Source organism: Astyanax mexicanus, chromosome 10, assembly GCF_023375975.1.
Source record: "Astyanax mexicanus isolate ESR-SI-001 chromosome 10, AstMex3_surface, whole genome shotgun sequence".
Classification (NCBI taxonomy): Eukaryota; Metazoa; Chordata; class Actinopteri; order Characiformes; family Acestrorhamphidae; genus Astyanax; species Astyanax mexicanus.
In genome coordinates, this window is record NC_064417.1 from 8,116,422 (window position 1) to 8,143,130 (window position 26,709).

The following is a 26,709-nucleotide window of genomic DNA, read 5'->3' on the forward strand; positions in this document are numbered from 1 at the left end:
TCTCTTAAAGATAGCGAGAGATTCTCCTGATCTGGTAGTAGAAGGTAGTTAGTTAGAGGTGTTAGGAGAGTAAGTGCTCTTTGAAGAGCTCTGTCTTTAGGAGTTTCTTAAAGATAGCGAGAGATTCTCCTGATCTGGTAGTAGAAGGTGTCTACAATCTTGTAATCAGTCAGTGGGCCTATATATACTGTATAGGGCTAAAGGTAGTTACTGTGCTGTTCGGTGACATGGTGTGTACCACACTCAACATGGACCAGAGGAAGCAAAAGAAAGAGTTGTCTCAGGAGAGTAGAAAGAACATTATGGACAAGCATGTTAAAGGTAAATGTTATAAGATCATCTCCAAGTAGCTTGATGTTCTTGTGACTAACGTTGCACATATTATTCAGGATCCATTGGACTGTAGACAACCTCCCTGGACGTGGCCACAAGAGGAAAACTAATGAAGGATAATATGAATGGTTACAAAAGAGCCCAGAAAAACTTCTAAAGAGATTAAAGGTGAACCTTAAGCTCAAGGAACATCAGTGTTAGATCGCACCACCCATTGTTGTTTCAGCCAAAGTGGACTTAATGGGAGATGACCAAGGAACGACACCATTGTTGAAAACAAAACATTAAAAAGGCAGACTGGAATTTGCCAAACTACATGTTCACAAGCCACAAAGTTTCTGGAAGAACAGATGAGACAAAAATGAAACTTTTTGCCAAGGCACATTAGCTTTATTTTTACAGACAAAAAAAATGAAGCACATTAAGAAAAGAACACTGTCCCTACTGTGAAACATGGTGGAGGCTGTGTTATGTTCTGGATCTGTTTTGCTGCATCTGGAACAGGGTGTCTTGAATCTGTGCGGGGTACAATGAAATCTCAAGACAATTAAGGAATTCTAGAGGGAAATGTGATGCCCAATGTCAGAAAGCTTGGTCTCAGTCACAGGTCATCATGGGTCTTGAAGCAGGATAATGACCCAAAACGCACAGCTAAGAACACCCAATATTGGCTAAGAGGAAAACATTGGACTATTCTGAAGTGGCCTTCTTTTATCCCTGACCTAAATCCTATTGAGCATCTTTGGAAGGAGCTGAAACCTGCCGTCTAGAAAAGGCACCCTTCAATCCTGAGACAACTGGAGAAGTTTGCTCATGAGGAGTGAGTCAAAATACCTGCTGAGGGGTGCAGAAGTCTCACTGACAGTTACAGCAATCGTTTGATTGCAGTGATTGCCTCAAGAGGTTCTGCAACAAAATATTAAGTTAAGAATACCATAATTTTAGTTTCATTAATTTATTTTTTTATAATTCTGTTGAAGCATGGTTCAAAAGCAACGTCTGACTTTAATTTATTAATTTTCATAGCATTTTTATTTATTTATTGCTTTTGTCAGATTCAAGTTATTTCTGTGACCATTGTGGGTTTTTCTTTCACTAACCGAGGGGTACCAACAATTTTATCCACGTGTGTAATTCATAGTAGATACAGAAAAAATCATAACAGATACTAGGATGATTTATGGTGGATGATGAACAATTCATAGATAGTTTGAGTTCTAAACAGTTAGAATCTAAGACCATGCTGCTTGGCATCAGCAGCCGGAGTCCGAAAGAGCACAGTTGGCCTTGCTCTTTCTGGCTCTCTCTCTCTCCAAATCACTCCCAAGTTGGTGTTGGTCAGCACAGGCATCTGTTTGGTGATGTATCAGAGCTGGGTTGCTGCTCTTTCCTCGGAGCATGCTGGCTACTTGATAATGCTATATCCAGAGCAGTTTGAAAAGAGGAGCTGGCTGACTTCACATGTATTGGAGGAGGCATGTGCTATTACTAGTGATAGGGGATAGCCCTAATTATTGGGTTGGGTTATTTGCCTTCGAAATTGGGGAGAAAATGAGATCAAATTGAAAATAAAAAGAAATTCTAAAAAAGTTCTAAATTATTCATAGTAGTCAATAAAGAATTTATAGATGTTACAGAATAAATTGTAGAGGATTAATAGAGGAAAAATTCATTGTGGACCCTGAAAAGATTTATTCAGTCAGAGAATGACTCACCAAAGGTCTTTAGGGCAAACATAAGACCAGAAGAGAGAGAGAAAGTGTGTGTGTGTGTGTGTGTGTGTGTGTGTGTTCTTAGCTACACTCATACATCTTAAACCTTCGACAACCAGCAGGAATGCACATTCAATACTTCTTTTACAGTGAATGGCTGGCGGTAAAGGAGATTATAGTAGTCATGTGCTCCGTGGGCTGGAATACACTCAGTCAAAGACGGCAAATAACTCTCAATGAACACACACTTTACTAGACTCCACAGTCATGAGGAAAATCTCTGGAGCTTTCACTATCTGGAACCAAACTGTTTTATTAAATTAAGTAAATATTCTTATGAATACAACTTAGAGTAATATGAAGTAATTAGTGTTTAATGCTCGGAGAAACAAGAACAATATAGCTTTCTAATGGCGTTCCAGATTCATGTAGTCTAGACTCTACACTCAGAAAACATTCTACAAAGGAAATTTCATTTAGTCTCAGACTAGACTTAATCAGGATCCAGGAAGCCAGTCCTAAGCCTCAGAATCCCCTGCATGGTCCGTTAAGTCATATTCTTTAGGGGCAGAGAAAACCAGAAGCTCACAAACCTTAAGAGCCGCTTTGTTCTGTCCATAGTCAACCAAGCATTTTTAAATAAGAATTTTTAGTTATGATAAAAAAAATTCAGCTAAACTTAATCTGGAGTAAACAAGTATTGAACTTTTATTACTCTCTCAGATTATTTTCACAAATTATGCATTTATTAATAAAACTAAATAGTAAAATTTCTTTTAACAATGTAATTGTATGTAAATAGTATGATTTTGATTCATTTAAAAGCCAAACATTTAAGATAAACACCAATACAATAATCAATAATGTCTTAGATGACATGCTACCACTATCTCTTTAAAGTCTACAAAACAGATAAACATGATAATGATAATTAGTGGATAGAGACTCAATTGATGAGCCAATATATCTGATTTATCTGATGTGTGCTTCTTTTGCTTCAAACATGAGATTAATTTTATACTAATGCTGCTAACAAACAATTGACTAGAGTGTCACTAACTATCTCTTCATTCTAGTGATTTTTTTTACATAATGGTGTATATGCAATTCACACACTCCAAGCTACAGTCATGAACGAAAATATTAACACTCCTTTATTTCTTGTGTGTCTATTGGCACAACAGAAAAAAACTGAAAAAACCCCAAAACAAAACAAAATTGATAGAATTTAATCTAAAGGTCATAAAAAATAAGCCAGACAAAATTATTGGCACTTAATTGATTCAATCTTTGTGTTGTGTCTCTGTTTGCTACGCTAAACATGAAGAACAGTAAGAGGAAAAGAGAACTGTCCGAGGAACCAAAATTGTGGACACATATCAACAATCTGAAAGCTACAAGTCCATCTCCAAAGATTTTAATCTTCCTTTGTCCACAGTGTGCAACACAATCGAGAAGTTTTACAACCCATGGCACATTAATCTGATAAAGGTCTTAAATCTAACGGTTTCAGCTTAATCGTGTGTCATGCATCATGTAATATGTATAAGCTACTTTGAGCCTGGATAACAGTGGAAAAAGTGTTTTGGGGCAAAATATGCCCCAATACAGCCATTGTACAGAGTGCTGGGCAAAAAGCACAAAGTTACTGGATCTTATAAAGCTGTAGGAGAGTGGTGGTGGGCTAGACATCAAAGATAAGTACTTTTTATCATGTTTTACTACAACCAAAGTCAATTTTACACCAGTGTTCTCCTTTAATATGTTTTTGTTTGTATTGTTTTTTTTTGTTTGTTTTCTTGTAATCTGCATTGGTCTTTACTGATGCTGCCACCATGTGGTCAAGCAAAAAACTGCAAGTTCATGGTCAAGGTCTCCGTGTAGTCACTCAAACACACACACACACACACACACACACACATACATTTTAAAAAAGACTGCCGATAAGGCCTCTGTTCTTTCACAGTCTGACGGCTGTGGAGGAAATTCCTCACAGATTCTGATCATTCTAATATCCTCTGTTACATTCCACACCGGAGGATGAGTGTGTCTGTGTGTGTGTTTGGCTGGTTTTAAGTACACATCCAAACCCCTGCAGGGGTGTCACACACATCAGTCACACACACTGTGAGAGGTATGTCTAAACTCTGTGTACACACTCCAGTCCCAGTCGGTTGAACACTCCTTACACCAAATGTATTGGAGACATGAGGCTAGTGCAGCTAAATGGCACAGGAAGATTATATTCCATCAAAATGACTTACTTGATACTAAATGATTTACTTTAAATAAGATATGGTAAATATAATTTGATTTTTTTTGTTCCTGAGCATTTGGTTAGTGTAATTCTGTTTTACTTCACTGCAGTGACTACAAATCATGCTTCGAGCAGACGGTGTATAAGCAGCCCCTATCAAGTTCCAAATCAAGCTGTCTTGCAGGCTCAGGGTGCATCAGTGTCATTGCAAACAATTTGTCATCAGTTGAATGAAATGAAACACTATGGCAGGAAACAGAGACATAAAAAAGCTGTAATGCAGTTTGCCAAAGTGTACATGAGTAAGCCAAAATCCTTTTGGGAAAATGTATTGGTGACAGATGAAACCAATATAGAGCTTTTTGATAAAGCACATCATTCTACTCTTTACTGACAACAGAATAAGGCCTACCATGCAAAGAACAAAGTACCTACAATTAAATATGGTGGAGCTTCAAAGATTTTTTGGGGTTGTTTTGCTGCCTCTGTCACAAAGTGCTTTAATTTATGCAAGGCATAATGAAATATGAAGATCAGCAAAAGATTTTGGTCACAATGTAGGGCCCAGTGTCAGAAAGTTGGGTTTGCATTCTAGGTCATGGGTCTTCCAGAAGGACAATGACCCTAAACATACTTTAAAAAGCAGCCAGAGATGGGTGTAAACAAAGTTCTGGAGAGTGAACACCTGTGGAGAGATTAAAATTAAAGTTGGTAAATATTTTGAGAGGCATGTAGCAGTCTGCAAAAGAAGAGTGGTCCAAAATTGTAGCTGAGGGGTTTAGAAAGTTTGTAGATGATTATTGAAAGTGATAGATTTCAGTTATTTTTTTCAAAGAGTGTGCAGATAAATATTAAGTTGAGGGTGCCAATAATTAAGTCTGGCCCATTTTTGGAATTTTGCACAAAATTATATACATTTATTTCTGTTGTGTGTAAATAAACATGTAATTGCAATAATGATCTGGGAGAAATACTTTAAGCTTCCCCTTATTAAAGGTTTTTACATGCATTTGTTGGGAAGCTGAAGTGTCAGAAGCAGGTAGACTGAGGTGGTAGAGTAGTAATACATTATTTTACACAAATATGACCCGAGTAACGCTGCATTACACATTTCCTGAGAGAGATCTCATGTAGCTACAAAAGTACAGGAGCAATGTTCCAGTCTGGATTGAAAACAACAGAAATGCTTTTCACCCAACACCCATACACATGTTTATTTCCTTTGTGTGTATTGGAACAGCACAAACAAACAAGAAAAAAGCTAATTTTACATAAAATTACAAGCCCATCTCCATATATCTTGGTGTTTATTTGTCTATGGTAAACAACACAATCAAGAAGTTTACAAACCCATGGCACTGTAGCTAACCTTCCTGGACGTGGACTGAAGAGACTGATTAAAGGTTGCAACACAGTATAGTGCGTATGGTAAATAAAGAACTCTAATCAAGTCCCAAAGAAGCTTAAGCTGTCCTGCAGGCTCAGGGTGCATCAGTATCAGCGCAGGCTATTTGTCAACATTTGAATGAAATAAAAAGCTATGGCTTTTTGGCTTTTTTTCTATGTTTTTTGTGCCAATCTAAAACACACAATGAAAATAGCGGGGTTTTTTTTCAGTTCTGAAACAAAGCAACTACCAAACCTTATTCCTTATCCGTCTGCCCTTCTTATCCTTTAACATCCATGACAAATACTTTATTTTTGGAAAAATTTCAGGGGTGCCAACACTTTCAGCCTTGACTGTAAAAAGAGTGGTATCCTATTTTTACACTATATTGTGCTTTAATTTAAATAAACCTTTAACCAAAGATAAGTTGTCTTTAGTAAAGACCCTGTAAAAATGTCTATATGATAAACCTTGACAAACAGGGCTGCACACTGTGAACATAAATAAAACAGCAACATGAGTGTGAAATGCCTCATGGGGCTGAAATGGGGTCAGTGGGTGAGAATAGCATGTGTCTAACATGTTCATTTACTGATATGTACTGTATGTCCCTCACACCCTGCTCCTGCTTGTGATATATATGTTATAATTGCTGTGCTGTGGGTCGGCCTGGTGTTTATGCTATGTACATTAGGGCCCACAGGTCACACCAGCAAGTGTTATAGCAGCCCAGTTTAGAGCTTTAACTGCTGTTTTGCAATGATATTTAAATCTAAACTACATTAATAGTTGAATTATTAGAGTTTTGTAATTGAATATATCTACATAATGACAGTGTTGAGCCTGATTTTTTTTAAAGCACTTTAAAAATAGCATTGGTAAATTTAACACAAATATATAAAAAAACATGTACAGTTGTGGTCAAAAGTTTACATACACTTGTAAAAAAACATAATGTTATGGCTGTCTTGAGTTTTCAATAAGTTCTACAACTCTTATTTTTCTGTGATAGAGTGATCGGAACACATACATGTTTGTCACAAAAAAACAGTCATAAAATTTGGTTCTTTCATAAATTTATTATGGGTCTGCTGAAAATGTCACCAAATCTGCTGGGTCAAAAATATACATACAGCAACATTAGTATTTGGTTACATGTCCCTTGGCCATTTTCACGGCAACTAGGCGCTTTTGGTAGCCATCCACAAGCTCCTGGCAAGCTTCAGGTCGAATGTTTGACCACTCTTCTTGACAGAATTGGTGCAGTTCAGCTAAATGTGATGGTTTTCTTGCATGAACCCGTTTCTTTAGCACTGTCCACATGTTCTCAATGGGGTTTAAGTCAGGACTTTGGGAAGGCCATTCTAAAACCTTAATTCTAGCCTGGTTTAGCCATTCCTTTACCACTTTTGATGTGTGTTTTGGGTCATTGTCTTGTTGGAACACCCAACTGCGCCCAAGACCCAACCTTCGGGCTGATGGTTTTAAGTTTTCCTGCAGAATTTGGAGGTAATCCTCGTTCTTCATTATCCCATTTACTTTCTGCAAAGAACCAGTTCCACTGGCAGCAAAACATCCCCAGAGCATAATACTACCACCACCATGCTTGACAGTAGGCATGGTGTTCCTGGGATTAAAGGCCTCACCTTTTCTCCTCCAAACATATTGCTGGGTGTTGTGGCCAAACAGCTCAATTTTTGTTTCGTCTGACCAGAGAACTTTCCACCAGAAGGTTTTATCTTTGTCCATGTGATCAGCAGCAAACTTCAGCCGAGTCTTAAGGTGCCTTTTCTGTAGCAAGGGCTTCTTTCTTGCACGGCAGCCTCTCAGTCCATGGCGATGTAAAACACGCTTGACTGTGGAGACTGACACCTGTGTTCCATCAGCTTCCAAATCCTTGCAGACCTGCTTCTTGGTGATTCTTGGTTGACTCTTGACCATCCTGACCAATCTCCTCTCGGCAGCATGTGATAGCTTGCGTTTTCTTCCTGATCGTGGCAGTGACACAACTGTTCCATGCACTTTATACTTGCGTATAATTGTCTGCACAGTTGCTCTTGGGACCTGTAGCTGCTTTGAAATGGCTCCAAGTGACTTCCCTGACTTGTTCAAGTCAATAATTCGCTTTTTCAGATCCACACTGAGTTCCTTTGACTTTCCCATTGTAGCTTTTGTAGCTGAGTCTAATCACTGGGTCAAATGAGCCCTATTTAAATGGGCTCATGAGAAGTCAACAGCTGTAGTCAATCAGAATCACTTACAAGAAGTGAAGAGGCCATGACATGAAGCTAATTTGATTGACACAACTCGCTACATCACCAAAATTGACAAATTTTGTTGCTGTATGTATATTTTTGACCCAGCAGATTTGGTGACATTTTCAGCAGACCCATAATAAATTTATGAAAGAACCAAATTTTATGACTGTTTTTTGTGACAAACATGTATGTGTTCCGATCACTCTATCACAGAAAAATAAGAGTTGTAGAACTTATTGAAAACTCAAGACAGCCATAACATTATGTTTTTTTACAAGTGTATGTAAACTTTTGACCACAACTGTAGCAAGATATCAACATAGAAACATATAGCAAGAAAATTAAAAAAGCCCCCACTTTTAAAAAGCACAATGATAAGTAAAACCAAACACATAGATAAAAAAAAAACTTACACTGAAAAAAGCAAAACAATAAAAAGGCTCCATTTTAATAAAAAAACATATGGGAATATTTCGTCACTGTCCAGTGAAAAACGATAAACGAAACAAAAAAAATTAAGAGACTTCAGTTTCTGAATCAGTTTCTCTGATTTTGCTATTTATAGGTATATGTCTGAGTAAAAGGAACATTGTTGTTTTATTCTATAAAGTACGGACAGCATTTCTCCCAAATTCCAAATAAAAATATTGTCATTTAAAGCATTTATTTGCAGAAAAAGAGAAATTGCTGAAATAATAAAAAAGATGCAGAGCTTTCAGACCTCAAATAATGCAAAGAAAACAAGTTCATATTCATAAAGTTTTAAGAGATTAGAAATCAATATTTGGTGGAATAACCCTGGTTTTGGAATAACCTTGGCATGTTCTCCTCCACCAGTCTTACACACTGCTTTTGGATAACTTTATGCCTTTACTCCTGGTGCAAAAATTCAAGCAGTTCAGTTTGGTTTGATGGTTTGTGATCATCCATCTTCCTCTTGATTATATTCCAGAGGTTTTCAATTTGGTAAAATCAAAGTAACTCATCATTTTTAAGTGGTCTTTTGTTTTTTTTCCCAGAGTTCCAGAGTACAAATCAAACAAACGTCCACGTGCACTAGCGCATCCACACCACTGAGCGGCGACATAGCTGAACTGCAGTAGATCAGCCGCAGAGTGAAGCGCTGAGCATGGGGCGGACCACGTGCTCCCCCTGTGCTGTGTTTTGATATAGCGCACGAGGGCAGCTTGTTCTATCAGAGCAGAACCCGCTTTAAACAGCAGGAAAATGGGTAAAAAAGGTAAGAAGGAGAAGAAGGTGAAGGGGGCGGAGAAGACTGCAGCTAAGATGGAGAAGAAAGTGTCCAAGAGGTCCAAAAAAGAGGAGGTAGGGCTGATTGGGTTTGTTTATATACAGTGTGTGTGTTAGCTGACTTAAGATAAACTGGTTTATAATACCATCCAGAGCTGATGATGATTTCTGTAAGCTGCTGCTGTCAGGTCAGGTCAGGTTTACTGTTTATTGGTCGTCGTTGTCAGTCACATGTTTACTACGCCTAAAGTCAACAAAGCGCCATGTTTAAGGTATAGTTACTGTTAGCAATACAGTCAAAGTACCAGTAGTAGAAACTAACTTGCTTTTGTTACCTTTTTCGGATTAGAACTTGCTGAAATGCTGTTTCTGCTAACCTACATCCAACCTCCTAACCACATATATGTTTATTTCATGAGTGCAGGACTTTTTGTTTCATTTCAGCTGAAGTACAAAACTCAGTCCATCTATCCTAACAAAGCTAAGCTAAGCTGCTGTAATCAAGGAAACTTGTGTTTAGCACGGCAGACTTTACTCTTTTTAACCAGAAAAACCCATAGTAATTTTATTATGTGTTACAGACCATTTAAATGTGTAAAGAGTTCCTTACAGCACTTAAATATTGTTCTTAACTTTAACTCATTAAGTCCCTCAGTGACATATAGCTACTGTGAATCCCTTTGTTCCAAGTGTTCATTCTTCTGACCTTACTAATGCATCTCAAAAACATATAATATCATTTAAAAGTTACTTTATTCCAGTAATTCAGTTCAAAATGTGAAACTCATATATTATATAGATGTATTACACACAGAGTAACTCCAGCAGATGGCATGTCTCTCCAAACCATCACTAATCATCAGTAAATTTTACATTTCATTTGTAAATCAAGGGAGCAGAGTCTGGAGGAAGAGTGGAGAGACACACAGTCCAAGCTGCTTGAGGTCTTGTGTGAAGTTTCCACAATCAGTGATGGTTTGAAGAGGCATGTCATCTGCTGGTGTTGATCCACTGTGTTTTATCAAGTACAAAAAGTGTTTTCCCGGAAAATCTTACAGCACTTCATGCTTCCCTTTGCTACTGACAACTTTTATGGAGATGCAATTTTATTTCCAGCAGGACTTGGCACACTGCCCACACTGCCTGAAGTACCAGTTGGTCTTATATAATATTCTAATTTTCGAACAAAAATACGCTCAACACAAACAGAACCTCACCATTGTATCATCTGTCAATGGCATTTCTCACAAAGGTGTAGTAAAATCCTACCATTTCTAAAACTGCAGCTTCATTGCTCTCTAGTGATCATCCGTGATTAATCTATTGTGAAAACACTTAATAAGTGCTTCTTTAAAGTTTCTATTAAAGTCCCTTTCTGTATCTCGTTTACTGCTTTATTTCTCAGTTTTCAGTCACAAACCTGTGTCTTTTTTTCTGAAATTTTCTCATTAAGATCACAGCTCACAGACAAATTTAACTATTAAAAGAGTATTAGAGACTTACTATGTTCTTACTTGAAATGTAGAATAGACATTACGTTGTTAATATTTTCTTTTTTTATTATTATTATTTTATAATTATTATTTTATTATTTCTCTTATTATTATTATTATTATTATTATTATTATTATTATTATAGAAAAAACAATAATATTTTTAGTTTCATGTTTGATCTTCTATTATTTCATTAATTTCTAATGTTTTAGGTTTTTCCCCATATGGTTTCAGTATCAGTGTCAGGATATTAAGGCATATCATATCCAAAGTAATACTATTGATAATGTGACAACACTACTGAAAAGTCTGAACTTCTGAACCCAACAATGTAGATGTGAAAGCACTGCAAGTGTCAACCCAGAAAAAACTAATTGCAGTGTATCACACTCGGGTATTTTCCCCACTCCATTATGCATCTTGCAGCTTTTTTATGAATGAAAGCAGCAGATTCTGACAGTTCCGTAGACAAAAGCAAGATTTTCATCCTGTGTTTATTTGTTTTTTTTGTGTACCAATAGGAGGATCTTGAGGCTCTTATTGCAGAGTTTCAGCTTCTGGACGCTAAAAAGACGCAGGTGGTTGAAAGTTCATGCCCTCCTCCTTCCCCCAGGTGTGCATTCTATATTCAAACACACAATGCCATAGATGCTATTGACATTTAATTGCCACTGTGATTACATTGAATTAAAACTTGTTCTGTGTGCTGTTCTGTGTGCTGTGCTGTTTTTAGACTTCATGCGTCATTTTGTGCTCATCCTGAGAAGGACGAGCTGATTTTGTTTGGAGGAGAGTTCTTCAATGGGAAAAAGGTACTTTTTTGGATAATCATCCTTGTTAATTTTATTAATGATGAGTCTGCATGTTGTTGTTGTTGAAGCAACATTAGGCAGCTTTAGGATCATGCTGGTGCTTCATTGACTGTAATAGGGAGAATGGTGGTAAAGTTGCTTCTGCACTGTGAAACTTTGGTGAAGCTGCCTAAGACCTCTCTCTCCAGAGCAGTGTTAATCGCGTTCTAGAGTAACTGCATAACCGGACTCATATTGGTGTTAAATCCTGTAATATTACTCTACCACCTCAGTCCACATGCTTCTTTCATTTCTGATGCTGCTCTTGTATCTGTTAGCTTGTCAACCAATGCATGTGTACAGCTGTCCCTAAAAAGGTGGTTAAATTTATGTTTGCAGCAGAAATTTAACCAAAAATCCTCAACTGTAACTGTGCAATTTTGTTTTTAGTGTTTTTTTTTTTTTTTTTCTGAAAATAAAAGCTTGCTGTCAATTAAAATAGCTTTGTAAATATAATATTATCAGGTGGTTAAAGCTTTTTCACAGTTCTATATCTGCAAATATGTGTAGTGTACATAGTCTGATTTTATTATGAAATCCTTAAATGTAAATTTCTTTTCTCTCTTCTAGACGTATCTGTACAATGACCTCTTCATCTACAACATGAAGAAAAACACATGGGTTAAATCAGAAATCCCCAATCCTCCTCCGCGACGCTGTGCTCATCAGGTACTTCTGTCTATTGTTAAAACCTAGTTAGTGCTAACTAGGGCTGCACCCTGTGGAAGTCCGATTTTTTCACCTTGGTCCTACAAAATAATAATAATAATAATAATAATAATAATTGACAGATTAGTCAATTATCAAAATAATCATCAGTTGCAGTTGCATTAGTGCTAGCACTCAAAAAATGTCCACAAGGTAATCTCAAAGCTTGTTTTACATTTACAATTGATTTCTTATCTATATTTTTTAATGAAATAAAGAAATAATTTGTAGAATGTATAAAATAGTTTCTATCATAGGTTTGATTTTCCTCACTTAAGGGAACCTGCCTCTGTCTTTATCTCTCTCTTTCTCTCAAACTTTCTTTCTCTCTGTAGGCAGTGGTGGTCCCCCAGGCAGGGGGGCAGATGTGGCTCTTCGGAGGAGAATTTGCATCACCCGACGGGGAGCAGTTCTATCACTACAAAGACCTCTGGGTTCTTCACCTGAACACTCACACCTGGGAACAGATCAAGTAAATCCTCAATCTCCTTCTGACTGACCTAGAGTTGGTCTAAACAGCTATGAAAATAACAAAACCAGTAACTATGTAGTAACAGCCATTATGAATATGATTTATCTAAACAAACCAGAACATATGTTTGATGTCATGTTTAAATAGAAACTCATGGTGTTTGTGCTGGTTTGATTTTCAGGGCTCCTGGTGCTCCTTCAGGCAGAAGTGGGCATCGCATGGTCCTGTGCAAAAAGCAACTACTTGTGTTTGGTGGATTCCATGAGAGTGCAAGGTAAAAAAAAACCCCAAAAAAAACCTGTGGATTTATTTTTAATTATATTAAATATAGATCAATTAAATAATAATCATTTTATACTTCTACCATTTGTCAGCAGTGTGTACAGATAGATGTGTAGATAATTTGCTGTAAATTACGTCTTGCCACCTGTCTAAATACTGAAGGAGAAGAAAGAAGCCTGTGCATAAAATCCTCCTCAAAGCTTTTTCTGTGGAGAAAACGTCAGAATATCCTAGCCAGGGATTAACTGGCCACACCCTGGCCACACCCACAGAGCATACATGCACACATTGTCTATGAATTTATTATTATTCATTCATTTATGTATTTAATTTTGTAATACATTGTGAAGAAGTAATACAACTTTATAGTGATTAAATCTACAAGAGTTGCGTGAGACAGGGAAAGGGACAGGGACTGGAGAATCATAAAAATCATAAAAAGGTGATCTAAAATAGAGACAAAAGGGCAAGGCAAAAGAGTAGTCAAAATAACAAAACAAGGTCGGCAACAGTGGCAAAAAAACAAAAGAGAAATGAAGGGTAGGAGATCTAGGGATATAGGGATAATACTTGGTGACGGGAAGTAGAAACAGGGGGGTATTTATACAAGGGGAAACATGTCCGGAGGGTTGTGCGCAGGTGCATCTTGGGAGTCTTTAGAGCACAAACTAGAGTCCGTAGCAGGCAGACAATCAGCGACAGAACTGACACTGTTGAACATATCACTGCTTATGAACAAATAAAATCAAATAAAAGTAAAACACAAGTTTTTTTTTCTGATATATAAAATATTTGAAACATATTTAACATTTTCTCTGAAAAAAGCAGGAGTTTGAGTTTAAACATCCACAATTAACACAGATGAAACTGAGTGTTGTGATTGGCTCAGTTCATGAGTAGTCAACATCCTATCAAACGCATCAGCTGTCCTTTTTCCCCATTTACTGCTCTTCTCTCTATTCCTCCACCTTCTTCCAGGGTTAGAGAGGAGAAGTAGGAAAGCATGAGGAGTTTCTGGACGCAGTCAGTTGTTCTGATTGATCGTATTAAACTAGAGTGTACATAGGGGATGCTTTCTAATCTAAAGTTAATATGATACTGATTACTGCTTATTGTGGCAGACTTTAATACACTACAGAAGTGTAGAGGGTGCTCTTTAATGCTCTCTAATGATCATATGAGTCACTCAGTCATTCTACCACACTGTTATACACTACAGAAAGTATAGGGGTGCTTATTAATGCTCTGTAATCAAATCCTTTTTTATCACAGCTTCTCTTTGTGTTTGTGTATTTTTTTCTTCCTCTCTTTCAGGGATTATATCTACTATAATGATGTCCACGCTTTTAACCTGGACACTTTCACCTGGTCCCGGATCACCCCGTCTGGCAACGGACCCTCCCCTCGCTCCGCCTGCCAGATGACCCCCACACAGGACGGCAGTGGGGTTATCATCTATGGCGGGTACTCCAAATCAGTATGTTGTGCATTTCTTTTATTTTTCTGCTTTTTGTGCTTGAAAATAATTGGGGGACACATACATGGAATTACATAGTAAACAAAAAAGTGTTTAGTCTCTATAATCCCCTGATCTAAACCTGATGAACTGAGATGGTGATTTGAGGTGATTTGGGATGAGCTGGAGCTTCACAGCATTAAGAAAAATAGCAACTATTGTTCAGCACCTCCAGGAACTCCTTCTTTTAAGACACTGAGAAAACTATTCCAGGTGACTCTTCCTCATGAAGACACTGAGATTAAAATACCAAAAGTGTGCAGATCTGTCCTCAAAGATAAATGTGATACATAAAACATATTCTGGTTTGTTTAACACTTTTGTTTACAGAATAATTGAATGTGTCTCTGTATAGCTTTAATGTCTTCAATAATACATTTACAATGTAAAAATAAATCATAAAAATAAAGACAACATGTGAAGTGGTGTGTCCAAACCTTTGACTAGAAGTGTGTATATATATTTGTTGAGTTGATGGTTGTGGAAGTGCTAATAAAAGCACACAGCGAGTGAGGAATAGAGTCATTTGCTGATGTGTGTCCTTGAGTAAGCCCAGAGGAGTGATCTGATGTGTGTGCTAATGGCCATCTCCAGAGAGCCAAGAAGGATGTGGATAAAGGAATCATCCATTCAGACATGTTCCTGCTGAAGAGAGAGGGCAAAGACGAACGAGGTAACACACATCCATTTCACTTTGTTTTACTAGTGGTCTCTGTGTCTCTTTTGCAAAAATTCTGGAGTCAGTATGTTCAGTGATAAAAAAAAAAAAAACTATTCTGGTTACAAATAAAAATGCAAAAAAAACAAAAAAACAAATTGAACTAATAAGTACTTGGCTGTTCATTGGCAAGAACTTTCTGACACAGGAGTATACAGGAGTTACAATTCAATTAAAAAATATATTGCAAAATACCAGGTCAAAAGTTGCATGACACATTTTTATTTGAGAAATAAAATACTGCAGAGTTTTAATACAACACAAACTCACCCACTGTCCAATGATTAAAAATAAATACTGTGATACTTTTTGAAAAATATAGCAATATATTTTCGACCCTAATAAATACTCTGTTTTTAGATATAAATTAAGATTTAAATGTTAAAATATATATTTAATATATTTTTTCATTATATATTTTCATTTGATAAAATTTTAGCAGTTTTAGCTGTATTTTACCATATTTTCACAAAACATAAAAGAGATTTTTAATTTTTGCATTTTCTGATCTTTGTATAAAGAAAAATGGAGCTGGTCACGAGTGAGCCCCTCAGGCGTGAAGCCCCCTCCTCGTTCAGGCTTCTCTATGGGTTTAGGCACTGCAGGGCGGGCGCTGCTGTTTGGAGGAGTGTGTGATGAGGAAGATGAGGAGACTCTTGAGGGAGATTTCTTTAACGACCTGTTTCTGTATGACATCAACAAGAACCGCTGGTTCCCTGGTCAGCTCAAGGTACACAAAATACACACAGCACACATCCAGGCACACACGTTATCAGCAGAATGTTTAGATCAGAGTGTACATTGACAAGCCAAAATCATGGGATAGCATTATGTAATTTGATTAATGAAAAGTTAAAATCAGTATCAGTAAAAAATCGAAGGCTTTTACCAGTACCCTTCTAAAATTAATATTTAGATCAGAGTTTGGAGCCCTAAGTGGCAAGCTAAGCTCACAAAACCTGGATCACAACACATGCAGATACCTCACTATAATCATCAATTCTTGGGCTCCCTATCTCCTTAAAAAGCCCTTTTTTCACGGCCGCGTCCCAATTCAACAGCCAGAGCCGCGGGACTGCGACCCCGGCAACACGGTCCGCCCATTAGTGACCTCTGCAATAGAGTAACGTTATGACCGAAGCAATACTATATATAACATTTCTTTATATACTAGATCATATAACACAACCAAACATTAGTGCAATAAAATAAGACCTTACTTACAAGTCCAACAAGAAGCTGTTTAAACTACTGCCAGTTACCCTTTGCTCTTAAAAACATAATCCAAAATTTATTCCTATATATCCTAGCCTGTCCCTAGCTTGGTTACTCTCTTTTCTCCTCTTCCTTTGTTCCTCAGACATCTGTCTCTTCTGTCTCTTCACATCCGCTTCCATAATTTGTCTGAACCAGCTTTTTTCTAGGTTTGCTTTCCCAATCCCTGAATTTATAGTCCTTGTAGTACAGGTAGAACTCTACAGTGCCATTAAGCAGTTCACAGTTCTTGCCTGATTGGAGTGGTGAAGTGATTTTTGCTTCTTTAAAAATGATGAATAATCAAGAAAATTCTACCTAGTGTTCCTTTAATTGAATTTTATCTTTATTATTGTCAATCTTTATCCATCCCTTAAAGATATTGGAAATCATAATAAACCCAATAATACCCAATAGAAGATTAAACATATGATTTTAAAATACTACATATAGATTTTACAGGGTTGACTAAAATGACCCCTATGTGCATACTTATCAGATATTTGTTAGAAGCACTTTTTCTATAAAAAATTTAACTCTTTGAGTCTTGAATTAATAAAGCTCTTTATCAACAGGGCAGCAAATCAGAGAAGAAGAAGCGCAGGAGAAGGAAAGGAGTGGAGGAGGGGGGTCCGGCAGAGGGGTCTTCTGAGGGGAAAGATGAGGAGGCTCAGCAGCCGACAGAGGTTATTAAGGAGATCGTCACAGAGGACGGAACAGTTATGACAATAAAGGAAGTGATCGCAGGAGCTCAGACTGCAGCGGAGGAGAGCGAGGATGAGGAGGAGGGGGAGGATGATGCAGAAGAGGAAGAAGGAGCCGCTGCAGCTTCTCTGGTGGAGCCGTGTCCGAGGTCGAACGCCATGGTGGCAGTGAAATACGGGAAGATGTATTTGTATGGAGGAATGTTTGAGGTGGGTGACCGGCAGTTCACTCTGAACGACCTCTACTGCCTCGACCTGCACAAGCTGGACCAGTGGGAGGTGCTGGTGGAGATGGACCCCAGTAAGTATAACACACAGACCTCTGGTTGTTCAGAAGTGGGAAAACGGGGTCAGTCAAGAAGTGAATGGTTTTAAAGTATTAGTATTCAGTATTAGGCAGGTGGTTTTAAAGGAGAAATTCAGTGTGGAATGGACTTGTGGTGTAATGAAACATAATAACAAGTATAAACTTTTGTAAAATAGCCCACCTTTATTCTCCCCTAGCGTTCCAAAATACAGCACTTTAACTAATGCTCCCAACAGGCTTACAATGATAACAATAGGGGCATAGCATTGTCCACACCATTAATAAGCTCAAGTTAGCTCCACACTTTTGGCCCTGAAACTTAAAATGGGGAAACCTTTAAAACACTGTTTATTCACACAAGACCTTCAGGTAAATCTTTGGGCACCAGCATCATAAAATTAAGTAACGATAAGTCACCTGATAAACATGAACAAATAGGATAGGGGATCAGATTGTAAAATTAATTCAGTGTAAATGCATGAATATTATAGAGATATTTTCAGCAACAGTTGAAATTTGTGCATTTCCACAGAATGAAGTGGTGCTGTGGATAGAGGAATGTTAAATGTCAGCAAATATTCAGTTTATTTTAACTGTTAATTGACTTATTTTTTCTATTTTAGCTTATGGCACTAATATATTTATCATTAGAAATTTTATAGAAATAAATATTCACACTTTTAGTAATGTAATGTAATGAAATGTATTTTGTATAAAATCATTTGTTTTGCACTAATTTTAACTACAGAGACTCAGGAGTGGTTAGAAGAATCAGAGTCAGAAGATGAAGGGGATGAAGAGGAGGCTAAAGGTGGTGAGGATGAAGAAGAAGATGAAGAGTCTTCTGAAGAAGAGAGCGATGAAGAAGAAGGTAAATGTTCTCAACCTTAACTTAGCAGTGCTGACCTCTTAATCGCTATTCACTAATTATCTAAGCATGTCTGTAGCAGATTATTTATCACCTCTTTAGTTATGGTTATGAATGTACAGTACCAGTCAAAGGTTTGTACATTTTGCTCTTTATTTCCTGGGGTGTTCCTGATGAGAGCCAGTTTCATCATAACATTTTTGATGATCTTTGCGATTGCACTTGAGGATACTTTTAAAGTTTCTTTACTTAGTTGAGTTGTTCTTGTCATAATATGGATTATAAATAGAGATATTCACTGTATACCTGTAACTCTACCTCTTCACAACTTTACTCTCAAACTCCATTAAGAGGACAAGAAATTCAAGTAATGCACAGCTGTTAACTAAAAGCCATATTACATGTCTACTACTTTTTAGTTTATATAATCTAAAATATAAAGCATTTACTTAGTTTGGATTACTTTTTTTTTTTTTTTTTTACATTGGTACTGTATATATTTCTTATTTTGCATGGATATCATGTTCAGTGTCTTGTAGCTAGAGGGCAGGAAAACTGTATAGATCCCCTGAATGTGTCTAGAGTCCATGTCCAGCAGATGGCAGCAATGAACTGTTATTAATGTTTATTACTAGCCTTCTGCATTATTCTTTACAACCTCTACTAAAAGGAGAACCTGGCTGGACTGCTGAGCTTCTGCAGTGATCTTCAGCCTGAGGTCCTGATTAATCCTGAGGTTTAAAGTTACTTTGTTTTCTCAGGCAGTTATTTAGATAGATAATATCTAATTATAACTCCACCTTACCTTCATATCTGCTCTCAGGGCTGTATTGTATTCTGTTCTGTGTCTTCTCCCAATATCATCTTTTCATTGCATCCAGGCATCCAGGCATTATCAGTATCTAGCCCCCTCTCTTGTTTTTGTTGCGAGGTTGCATTGTTTGATAAATGCAGCACTTGGTTTACAGTGACATTAAAACCATTTGTTGACATTGACATTTCAGATCGTGGAAGCCTTCTACAGTTGGCGAGTGTAATTCACTTTTTTACACTTCTGTATTAAATACAAATTACAGTTTAAGAGACCCCCTCAAGAACAGCTGTACACATGCATTTGTTGACAAGCTAAAAAAAATACGTAAGCGACTTCTGAAATGTACTGTGCCAGAACAGTATATTATATTAACAGTATATTAACAGGATTTTATACGAATATGACTTAGTTTATGCAGTTCTGGACAAAGGCAGAGGTCAGGCTTAAAGTGGGAATGATTGAGATGTGATTACTTTGTATTACGCTTAGTGGAGCGTCCCCCTGATTCTGAAGCTGCTGTTTTATGCTACACTTTGTTGCTTTAAGAGCAAGTTTTGTTGTTAATTGCTTGCTCATTCTGTTCTGCTTGCAGTGAGCACGCAGATAATTTTTGAAATTTTAAGAATGATGTTAAAAGCTGATTAATGTAGGTCAGAGGTATTTAATTAGAATCAGTATGGTCCAGTTAGAAAACATTTCGACAGGCCAAGGTCCGGACCGATTGTTAACTTGTGTTATAGTTCAGTGCTATATCCTGTAACGGTACGTTCACACTGCAGCGGCGCGGCATCGCGGCCAATCGCTTTCTCTGCCGCTTTGGGGTGCGTCGCCTGTAAATGGCGTGTTTAAATATTAATTAAAAATATTATAGAAGTGTGAACTCACCATTAGCACAAACGATTTCAGCTACCTTCTTCCATGCATTATTTTTTATTAATACGTCCCTGTAATCATACAGAGACGTATCATACAGCACAGGGAAGCCTGAAATAGGGGTAATCAGCTTCTCCTCCATTTTCTCACACTGTAGTTCACATGTGGCTTGTGTGGGACAGCGTCATGTCTGCGTGGCGCTGATTGGCTACCGCCTAGCGAAATTTGCTTCTCATTTGCATAAAGTAGAAAATATCTCAACTTTTTGCCGCTCGCACCGCCTCACTCGCGCCGCTACCGCTCCCAGAGTGCTCTGCGCGACACTGCCGCCGCTTTCCATAGAAAACAGTGGGAGGCGGAGCGAAAAACGCTTCGTGCCGCTGCAGTGTGAATGTACCGTAAGGTTGTTTGAACTAAATGATGAAATAATAATAATAATAATAATAATAAAAAATGCCTCTTTGGCCAGATTTTGTATACATTCCTTGCCTGTCTCTCTGTGGCGCCCGGCGTGACTTTAGTTTCCGCTCGTTCTAATTTTTCCGCCCGTTCTCGGGCTCCCTATCTCCTTATAAAGACGTTTTTTTCACGGCCGTGTCCCAATTCAACAGCCGGAGCAGCGAGACCGCAACCCTGACAACACGGGTTTGATCCTACGTGAGGAGCGGTGTGTTTATTTTATTTTATTTTTTTTTCCTTACCGCGTCTGCACAGATCTGATTGACTGAAGAGAGCGTTTGGTGATCTTACCCCACACGTGATTGGTCTGTGATTTACTGCGCCGCAAATCACGTATACAATTAAATCCTTCTCAGTAGGTTTGGGTCCGCATTGGAAAACGTTTGGGTCTGGACCCGGACCGCGGTCCGCCCATTAGTGACCTCTGATGTAGGTTATAACATACAGAATGTGTTTACATCGGCATTTACAAGTGTGTTTGTGTGTTTTTATCTTGCAGAGGAAGATCATCCCCCGGTGAAGCCTGGAGAGACGCTGGCTGATTATCAGAGTCGGACCGAGGCGTACTGGCAGGGTCTCGCTCGAACCAACATGGGCTCTGGTGCTAAAGACAAGAAGGTTCAGAAAGTGGGACTCGCCATGGCCAAGGTCTTTTTTGAGGACCAGGCTTAGAAGTGCTTTAGTGTGACAAAGGAATATTGGTACATATACAAATTTGTTTTTGTGTGTGCTAGGGGTGGGCAATATGGCTCTAAAATAATATCACGATATTTCAGGGTATTTTTGCGATAACAATATACTTGGCGATATAGGAAAACAGAAAAATAATTAATTAATTTTAGGAATATAGTATAACAGCATAATCATAATGTGGCAAAATAAATAATACAGCATAAAATAATATAATGCAGCAAAAAATATTTCAGAATATTTAGTGCATGCATATAAACTGCAAACTAAAACAATTATACAATAAATACACCTAAAGCTTCACAGTAAATAATAGACTACTTTTAAGACAGAACATCCCTATTATCACGATATGGATTTTTATTTTTACGTTATAATATTGTCCACCCCTAGTGTGTGCATATGTGTGTGTGCAGACTGTATGCTTGTTGAGAGGGAACGTGAGTATGTGGTGTATAGACATTGTATGCGTTGTGCAGTGTTTAATGTGGATAGGCCACTTATGCTCCAGTTTTAAGGGGAGTTTGGCCCTTCTGATTCCATTTGTGATCTAAGAAAGGATGCGATCTCTGTCCAATTACACTGTGCAATTTTTATCATGTTTTTTTGGTGCCTTAACAATCTTATGAACTCTTAAAAGAACTGAAAACAATTAAGGCCATAAAATGTCTGGAAAAATGGGTTGAAAGGAATGAATGAAACTAATTCAGAAGAGAATGTCCTGTGATCAAAAAATGACCAGTGTTTGAATAAAAAGGACATGGACTTGGGTTTGTGAGCTGGAAGTTTGTGTGCTGTTACAGACCTGATCATATGATTGGTCTCTACTGCTTTGTGGCATTTACATTTTAAGAATAATTCAATGTCTAGAACCAGTCAAAAGATTAGACACATTGTCTTATTCAATGTTTTTATATTTTATTTTTATTCCTACATTGAAAATAAATACTGAACTCATCCTGGGTCCTTTTGTAGGAACACATACAGAATTGTGTAGTAAAACTAAAATTGTTGAACAAACCAAAATACTCTGTGAAGCATTTAGGTGGCTCTTATTTAAAGTGCTGTAACCTGTGTTTTTGAGGCTGGTAACTGTGATGAACTTATCCTGTGCAACAGAGGTAACTCTTGCTCTTCCTTTCCTAGCGTTTCTGATGGTTTTTGAGACTGCACTTGAGGATGCTTTAAAAATTGTTGAAATTTTTCAGATTGACTGACCTTCATTTCTTAGGCTGTGTTCACTTTACCAGGCTGAAGTGACTCAAATCTGATTTTTTTATGCTCAATGTGGCTCAGATCAGATTTTTTTTATGGCTGTGTGAATGTGCCAAATCCGGCACAGATTTTAATCACTTTCATATGTGGTCCTAAATTGGGTACGTATCAGATCCATGGACATGCTTCATGAATGTAAACGATCAAATTAAAATTAATTCGTCTTTTGCTTTTACGCATGCGCTACGTACCCACATATGTCTTGGTGCAGCTGTGCAGTTGCAGGAAAAGGAATTAAACCCTTTGGGATTACTTGGATTTCTGCATAAATGAATCTTTAAAAATCTGTTCTGATCTTCATCTAAGTCACAACAATAGACAAACACAGTCTAAACTAATAAAAGTATGTGAACCCCAAGGCTAATGACTTTTCTAAGATCTCTAAAAGCCTTGATGTTCATGTGTCCACGGTAAGACAGATGGTCTACAAATGGAGAAAGTTCAGCGCAGAATGATCAATGAGGTGAGGAAGAATCCTAGAGTGTCAGCTGAAGACTTACAGAAATCTCTGGCACATGCTAACATTTTTGTTGATAAATCTACAATAAGGAAAACATCAAACAAGAATGGAGTTCATGGGAGGACACCACAGAGGAAACCACTGCTGTCCAAAAAAAAATGTGCCACAGAATGTATTGTGTGTCCAAAGTTTTGGTACTGTATATGTGATGAGCGAGGTGTGGTGGAGAGAGGAAGGCAGAGAGCAGATGAGTGGAAGCTGCTGAGCAGGAGCCAGGAAGCAATCACAGCTTCCAGAGGAAAACGCTTCACTCTGACCTATTTTCTGTTGGCTGAGGAGAATGAGGGACGGAGAAGGGCTGATGAATAATAAATTCCAGGCTGGGAGATGGATGAGGTTACCATGATGCAGCCAACTGTCTCTCCCCCCTCCTCTCTCCCCTCCCTCACTGATCCCTCTCTTTTTTATCTCACACTTCTTTTTAAAGAGTCTGAGTTTATAAATAACTTAAAAAGTCTCCATTTTTGCAGCACTGACGTCCTGCAGCACACACACGAACCTTCCGTCGTCACACACACGTCAGAGGAGGTGTGTGTGTGTGTGTGTGTGTGTGTGTGTGTGTGTGAGAAAAATTGAAAAAAATGCAAGCTCTAATATTTTTGGCACATTTTTGGGACAGCATTTATTTTGGCTGAGTCCGTGATAATAATATGAGTATGTAGTGATTTTAAAGTTATTAGTAGTCCTATTATATTTTACTGTTGCTATTTAGCGAATACTATGAGTAACAGTTATAGTATATAGTAATTATTCAGTAATTATTAAGTATTTATTGTTTAGCACCTACTTTTTGTTCAATATATATTTACTGTTCATAATCTACAAATTATTTAGCGTCCTATGATTATGTGAATCAATCAATATGTGCAGAATCTACCAATATTCATTTATGTATTATATATCTATTACATATTTAATATCTGCAATTTAATCTGTGTATCCAGTACCAGTCAAAGGTTTGGACATACCTCTTCTCATTTAATGTTTTCTTTTTCTTTATGTTTTTTTTTTTTTTACATTTTTACAAATGTAAATCTGAATGTATTAAAGCTATACAAGAACACAAACAAACAAATTATTTAGTAAACAAACCAGAATATGTTTTATACTTTAAATATTGTTAAAAGTAGCACATTTATCTTTGAGGACAGATCTGTGCATTCTTGGTATTTTAATCTCAGTGTCTTCATGAGGAAGAGTCACCTGGAATAGTTTTCTCAGCTTCTTGAAGGAAGGAGTTTCTGGAGGTGCTGAACAATAGTTGCTGCTTTTCCTTCACGCTGAACACTAAATGATGAAGATGAAGATGTGTCCAAATGTTTGACTGGTACTGTAAGAAAGGCTATAATCAGAGTTTTGCTTTGCAACCAGACAATAAGCTTCTATGATGACCTAAACATCATGTAAAACACAACGTTCATAGATTACATTATAAACATACAGGTGCATCACAAAAAAATAGAATATCTTTGAAAAGTTACTTTATTTCAGTAATTCAGTGCAAAATGTGAAACTCGTATAGTATATAGATATATGACACACAGTGATCTATTTAAGCGTTTATTTCTTTTATTGTTGATTATGGCATACAGCCAATAAAACCCCCAAAATCAGTGCCTGCTGGAAAAGGAAATCCACATCTAAAAAAAGTAGTCAGCAGAGGGAAGCATGAAGATGTAAGATTTTCCAGGAAAACGCTGCACTGACTTTGGACTTGAGAATAAAACACAGTGGATCAACACCAGCATGTCTCTCCAAACCATCACTGATTGGTGGAAACTTCACACTAGACCTCAAGCAGTTTGGATTGGACTGTGCGTCTCTCCACTCTTCCTCCAGACTCTGCTCCCTTGATTTACTAATTAAATGTAAAATTTACTGATGATCAGTGATGGTTTGGAGAGACATGTCATCTGCTGCTGTTGATCCACTGTGTTTTATTATGAAGTCTAAAGCAGTTTTGTCTTCCCGGAAAATCTTACAGCACTTCATGCTTCCCTCTGCTACTGACAACTTTTATGGAGATGCGGATTTCATTCTCCTGCAGGACTTGGCACACTGCCCACACTGACAAAAGTAAGAATTGGTCTTATTTTTGGGTTTTCATTGTCTGTAATCCATAATCATCAACAATAAAAGAAATAAACACTTAAAATAGATTGCTCTGTGTGTAGTACATCTATATAATATACGAGTTTCACATTTTGAACTGATTTACTAAAATAAAGTAACTTTTCAATTATATTCTATTTTTTTGAGATGCACCTGTATATTAAATGAGGATTGTTCAAATCTTTCAGTTTCAGCGCCGCTCCAATAATGTGTTGCCTGCATTTCATGGGTGCGGTGCTTAAATGCTGCTTGCTTATCTCTGGTAGCACGGTCTGTTTTCATACATGCACAAATTGAGAAATCAGAGAATATTTAAGTTAAGAGTATACCTGGGATCAATAAAGAAAGCATCCATCCATCCATCCATCTCAGACTTCTGATTATACTGATTCAAGAAATTGGAGTATGCTGTTTAAATGACTGTTTAATCAGATAATTTAGATAAGTAATCTGGTTAAGATTTGCATGTAAACTCTTTATGTACTACGTTGCTCTCACATAACTCATAACTGGCTGATTAGACAGTTCCATGATTGTGTAGGTGCACAGGGGTACCAGTTATGTAATGATCATTTTCCATTGTAATGAAGTTACACAGCTATGGCTCAGTATTTAGTGGCGTTCCCTTTTAGCCAAACAGCCAGCTGTGACTGAGTCACCACCACACACGAGCAGGGGGATTTTGGGTAAGAGCATGACTTTGTGTTTATATTCTCTCTCTCTCTCCCCCTCCCCCTCACCACCAATAGATTTAGAGAAATGACCCGTAATCCTCTTCTGCTTGTGGGACAAGGCTGAACTCCACGAAGTGATTTTGTTACTGTAATCTCTGCTGAAATTGGCTTAGCATCCCTGCAGACAGACAGACAGACTGCAGACAGACAAGCAGGATTGGACACACAGCCACACAGGAGGCAGATACAAACACATCAAATACCTCTAGCTTCATTATTTATTTTGATTTTGTGTCCCAATCCCACGGCAGATTTTTTTCAGCAGCCTAAAGACAGCACTACAAGTTTGCGTACCACTTTAAAATAAGACTACCTTATATTTACATTACATTACATTACATTATAAAGGGTTTATAAATGGCTTACAATGTGTTTATTAATGGTTACTAATTAGGTTGTAAATGCCTTAAAAACATTAATAATCAGTTATAACACAGACGTAGAAAGGGCAACAATAACTTGATGTTTGACAAATAGTTAACCCACAGCCATCTATATTGTTGCCCTTTCTGCGTATGTGTTATAACTGATTTTTAATGATTTTTAAGGCATTTACAACCTAGTTAGTAACCATTAATAAACTAATTGTAAACCATTTATAAACCCTTTATAAAGGTAATCTTATTTTAAAGTGGTACCCACGTTTGAATAAAGTAACAAATATATAAATTTTCATTTTTTTGTACAGTATATAAAAGAATATACTAATTCTACCCATTACATTTTCACACAAATATCTGAACTTTCTACTCCTTACATTTAAAGAAATGTCAGCTTGTTTGTATTCCGGCTTCTCATCGTTTAAAATAAAACTCTATCCAGATAAATCTTTCCATTAAACATCTTATGCATTTTAATAC

General features: G+C 37.3%; 1 protein-coding gene across 1 annotated transcript; it reads left to right on the forward strand.

The window, feature by feature from the left end:
* The first annotated feature begins 9,059 nt into the window (after window positions 1-9,059).
* On the forward strand, window positions 9,060-21,978 carry klhdc4 (kelch domain containing 4). Its single transcript, XM_022683521.2, has 12 exons — window positions 9,060-9,273; window positions 11,214-11,305; window positions 11,426-11,504; window positions 12,114-12,212; window positions 12,587-12,723; window positions 12,905-12,997; window positions 14,320-14,482; window positions 15,116-15,194; window positions 15,761-15,969; window positions 17,069-17,498; window positions 18,253-18,375; window positions 21,018-21,978. Exons 1-12 carry the CDS (start codon window positions 9,175-9,177, stop codon window positions 21,188-21,190), a joined length of 1,776 nt encoding a protein of 591 aa, XP_022539242.2. The 5' UTR covers window positions 9,060-9,174; the 3' UTR covers window positions 21,191-21,978.
* Window positions 21,979-26,709: the final 4,731 nt, after the last annotated feature.

Excerpts from the sequence above, each read along its gene's own strand:
- klhdc4 (XM_022683521.2), top strand. The coding sequence starts at position 9,175 with ATGGGTAAAAAAGGTAAGAAGGAGAAGAAGGTGAAGGGGGCGGAGAAG. Across the intron at positions 9,274-11,213 it reads AGAGGTCCAAAAAAGAGGAG|GAGGATCTTGAGGCTCTTAT; the intron begins GTAGGGCTGATT and ends GTGTACCAATAG. Across the intron at positions 17,499-18,252 it reads GCTGGTGGAGATGGACCCCA|AGACTCAGGAGTGGTTAGAA; the intron begins GTAAGTATAACA and ends TTTTAACTACAG.